We start from the raw sequence: 3,230 nt of genomic DNA on the forward strand, positions 1-3,230 counted from the left end.
AAACCATCAGCGTAACTAGATGTGGCTAGAAGATGACTAAATCCTCTGCAAACAAGCTGAAGTTGAACCATTTCAGTCTTTTTTTTTTTTACTTTCCTTTGCTGTTTCATTTCCACAAAGCCAAAAGCTGTGTGATATTTTTCTTTTACTCTTCTACTGTAAACATTTTGCATTAAATGTGGCGACTGTACCAGGTTCACTGATTGACAGATGGACTGTGACACTGTTTTACAGGAGCAGAAAATGGCAGCTGCAGACTTCCTCTACTTGACTTTGTGGGTCGCCACAGTCTTCGCCAGCGGACTCGGCTGCCCTGAGCTCTGTACCTGCTCAGATAAATACAGCCGCCCTTTCGCTGATTGCACCTACAAAGACATGACTGAAGTCCCACATGGTTTGCCTTCCAATGTCAAAACTGTGAGTCTCTCCGCTAACAACATCCGTTCGATACCACTGGGGAGTTTCGACAATAACACCCAGGTGACTTCGCTGTGGCTGGCCAACAATAAAATCGTCTCCATTGAACAAGGGACGCTCGCACCTTTGATCCATCTGCGTAACTTTGACATCAGCTACAATAAAATCGTGGACTTTCCGTGGGAGGATCTGCAGAATCTCACAGCCCTGCTTCTGTTGAAGATGAACCACAACGAGATGGTCCACCTGCCGAGGGACGCCTTCTCCACCCTCAAGGACCTGAGGTCCCTCCGGCTCAACAACAACAAATTTATAACCATAGCTGAAGGGACGTTTGACGGTTTGGTGTCTTTGTCCCATCTGCAGATTTTTAACAATTCTTTTGCGTGCACCTGTTCCCTTGATTGGCTCAGAGCCTTTATTTCTACAACCACCATCACAGTCGCGGAGCAGAATTGGATTATTTGTGCAAGTCCAGAGAAACTTAAGGGGGAAGTGATCGTGAAATTGCCGGAGTCAAAGTGCACGAGCCCAAACGTCACAATACAAACTGAACCAAATATTCAAAACTTCACCGTCTACGAGGACAGCACATTGGTCCTGACGTGTGAATTCACAGGAAACCCAAAGCCTCTGGTCATGTGGAATATTCACAGCAGAAGCCAGAAGCAAGAGCTGGCTTTGCCGTTCACCGAGGACGACTCGGCAGAATCAAATGAGGACACCTCGATGTCCCCTCACCCTGTCAAAGTCTTTCATAATGGGACTCTTATAATTTCACACCTTAGGAAAGAAGATGGTGGCAACTACAGCTGCTCAGCCACTAATGAGTTTGGTAGATCCGAAGATTCAGTGTCAGTGGAGGTGGTGGCTTCGCCGAAACCAACACCCATAACACAGATGCCCACAACAACCATACCTTACACTGAAACACACACATCCACACACCAACAAACAACCGAGAAGATATCTGTTTATGATTCTGTGCGTCTGACTGATGTAAAGAGAAAAGACTTCACGAGCACTGTACCGACTGTCCCGCCCACTGCAGAGACTAATTCAAAGTCTTATGAAGAGGAAAGAAGACATCCATCACACGCCAGTGAATGTGGCGTGACGGCGAATACGAGATACATCTCTAACCATGTCTTTAACGGGAGCCTGGATGATATCAAGCAGTACACATTTGACTTTGGTGTCATTGCATTAGGGGTGTCAGAAACAGAGGCAACGGTGCGACTCAACCCTCTTCTAATACCCAGAGAGAAGAGCGCCAACCGGGCTGCTGCCGCCGCCGCTGCATCTGAGGGCTTCCACGCTGACAGCGAAGAGCGCCACGGCCCCTCAGACGTCTCTGAAAAAGGCCTTTCCAGTGGCTTGTATCTGTGTGTCACTGCCGACCGCAAGCACTCGGCCGTGCAGTGGTCAAGAATCAAGGAAGGCGTGAACACGTATCTGTTCAGCGGTTTACGCCCTGGCACCAACTACTCCCTGTGTCTGACCTACAGGGGGGACGACTGTGAGGTCCAGGTGCTGTTCACCACCAGGAGGAGGGTCCCGAACCTGCTGATCATCATCTCGGTCAGCATCTGCCTCCTGACCGTGTCTACCGTGCCTCTGCTGGGCGCGACGTGCTTCCACCTGGTGTACAAGTATCGCAGCAAGACGTACAAGCTGATCCTGAAGGCCAAAGACCAGTACCACATGGAGAGGAACCTCACGGCCAACTTCAACATCCACGGCACTCACACCGACTCCCAGAGGAAGATCAACGGCAGCCAGCTGGACGAAGAGGAGGGCGAGACGGAGAGCGGGGACGGAGAGAAAGAGGCAGACACGGAGGAAAGTGTGGTGACCGAGTCATTCACTTTGTCTCAGTGCAGGGGGAACTTAGACGACTGCGAGGTAGGATCTGAGTACAGCGATAGGCTGCCTCTGGGAGCTGAAGCAGTGAACATCACTAGCAACTACAAATATCCAAATCAGTAAACGTTGAATGTTTGTGATGTGAAGTAATGGGTATTTATTTATTTATTTTGCATTACGTTAAAGGTTAAAACTGGATTTTTTTTTTCAGTGTGTGCCAATGGTTTAAGTTCTCTTTAGCCTTTTGCGAAAGCAGCCTAGAAATACAGCTTTGTTCTAAAGTCATCTGAGAAGACTCAACATATATTTATCTGCTTTAAACTACATCCAAAGCTAGCAGAACATTCAGTGACTGGGAGGGCGAGTATCTCTGCCAAACTCCATCAGCTGTCAGTGGAAGCTGTATTAGGCCCAGTGCAGGCTAAGTCAGTCATTCATGAGCTCTTCTCAAAAATAATTTCCATTAAAAATGCAATTAGTTTGTGTTCAGTTAAAATTATAAATCATTTCTCAAAAGTATCAAAACTGTTAATGTCTGCGCAGTTTCATATTCTAGCAAAATATCATTGATGATTAATGGCAGATGAGTCCTGGATCAGGCCTTGTTCTTTTGTCCAAAGTCCAACTTTTGACCAAATCTCAATAAAATCAGACAGAGACATCCCACTAAGTGAAAATATAACCTCACTGTCTGAGGGAATATGAGACCAAACATGAAAGATTTCTGTGAAATGTCCATCATCCACCTGAAAAGTTTATGGAAACAGTCTGCAAAACAGTTGAGCAGCACTTTGTGTTACAGTCACATTTTCCCACAACCCTGAAATAACAGTAAATGGGTCCTTAGAGGCCCCGCCCACAGGTGTTCAGATTCACACTGACTCTATCTAGGATATTAGGCAATGCAAGTGATATGATCTGTGTGGGTGGACTACAGTATGGGTTTG

The 3,230-nt window shown here is 46.8% G+C and overlaps 1 protein-coding gene across 1 annotated transcript; it reads left to right on the top strand.

The window, feature by feature from the left end:
• The first annotated feature begins 243 nt into the window (after positions 1–243).
• On the top strand, positions 244–2,406 carry LOC121183514 (immunoglobulin superfamily containing leucine-rich repeat protein 2-like). The gene has a single exon (XM_041040627.1). It carries the CDS (start codon positions 244–246, stop codon positions 2,404–2,406), a length of 2,163 nt encoding a protein of 720 aa, XP_040896561.1.
• The last annotated feature ends 824 nt before the right edge of the window (positions 2,407–3,230 follow it).

Source organism: Toxotes jaculatrix, chromosome 1, assembly GCF_017976425.1.
Source record: "Toxotes jaculatrix isolate fToxJac2 chromosome 1, fToxJac2.pri, whole genome shotgun sequence".
In the NCBI taxonomy this organism is placed as follows: Eukaryota; Metazoa; Chordata; class Actinopteri; family Toxotidae; genus Toxotes; species Toxotes jaculatrix.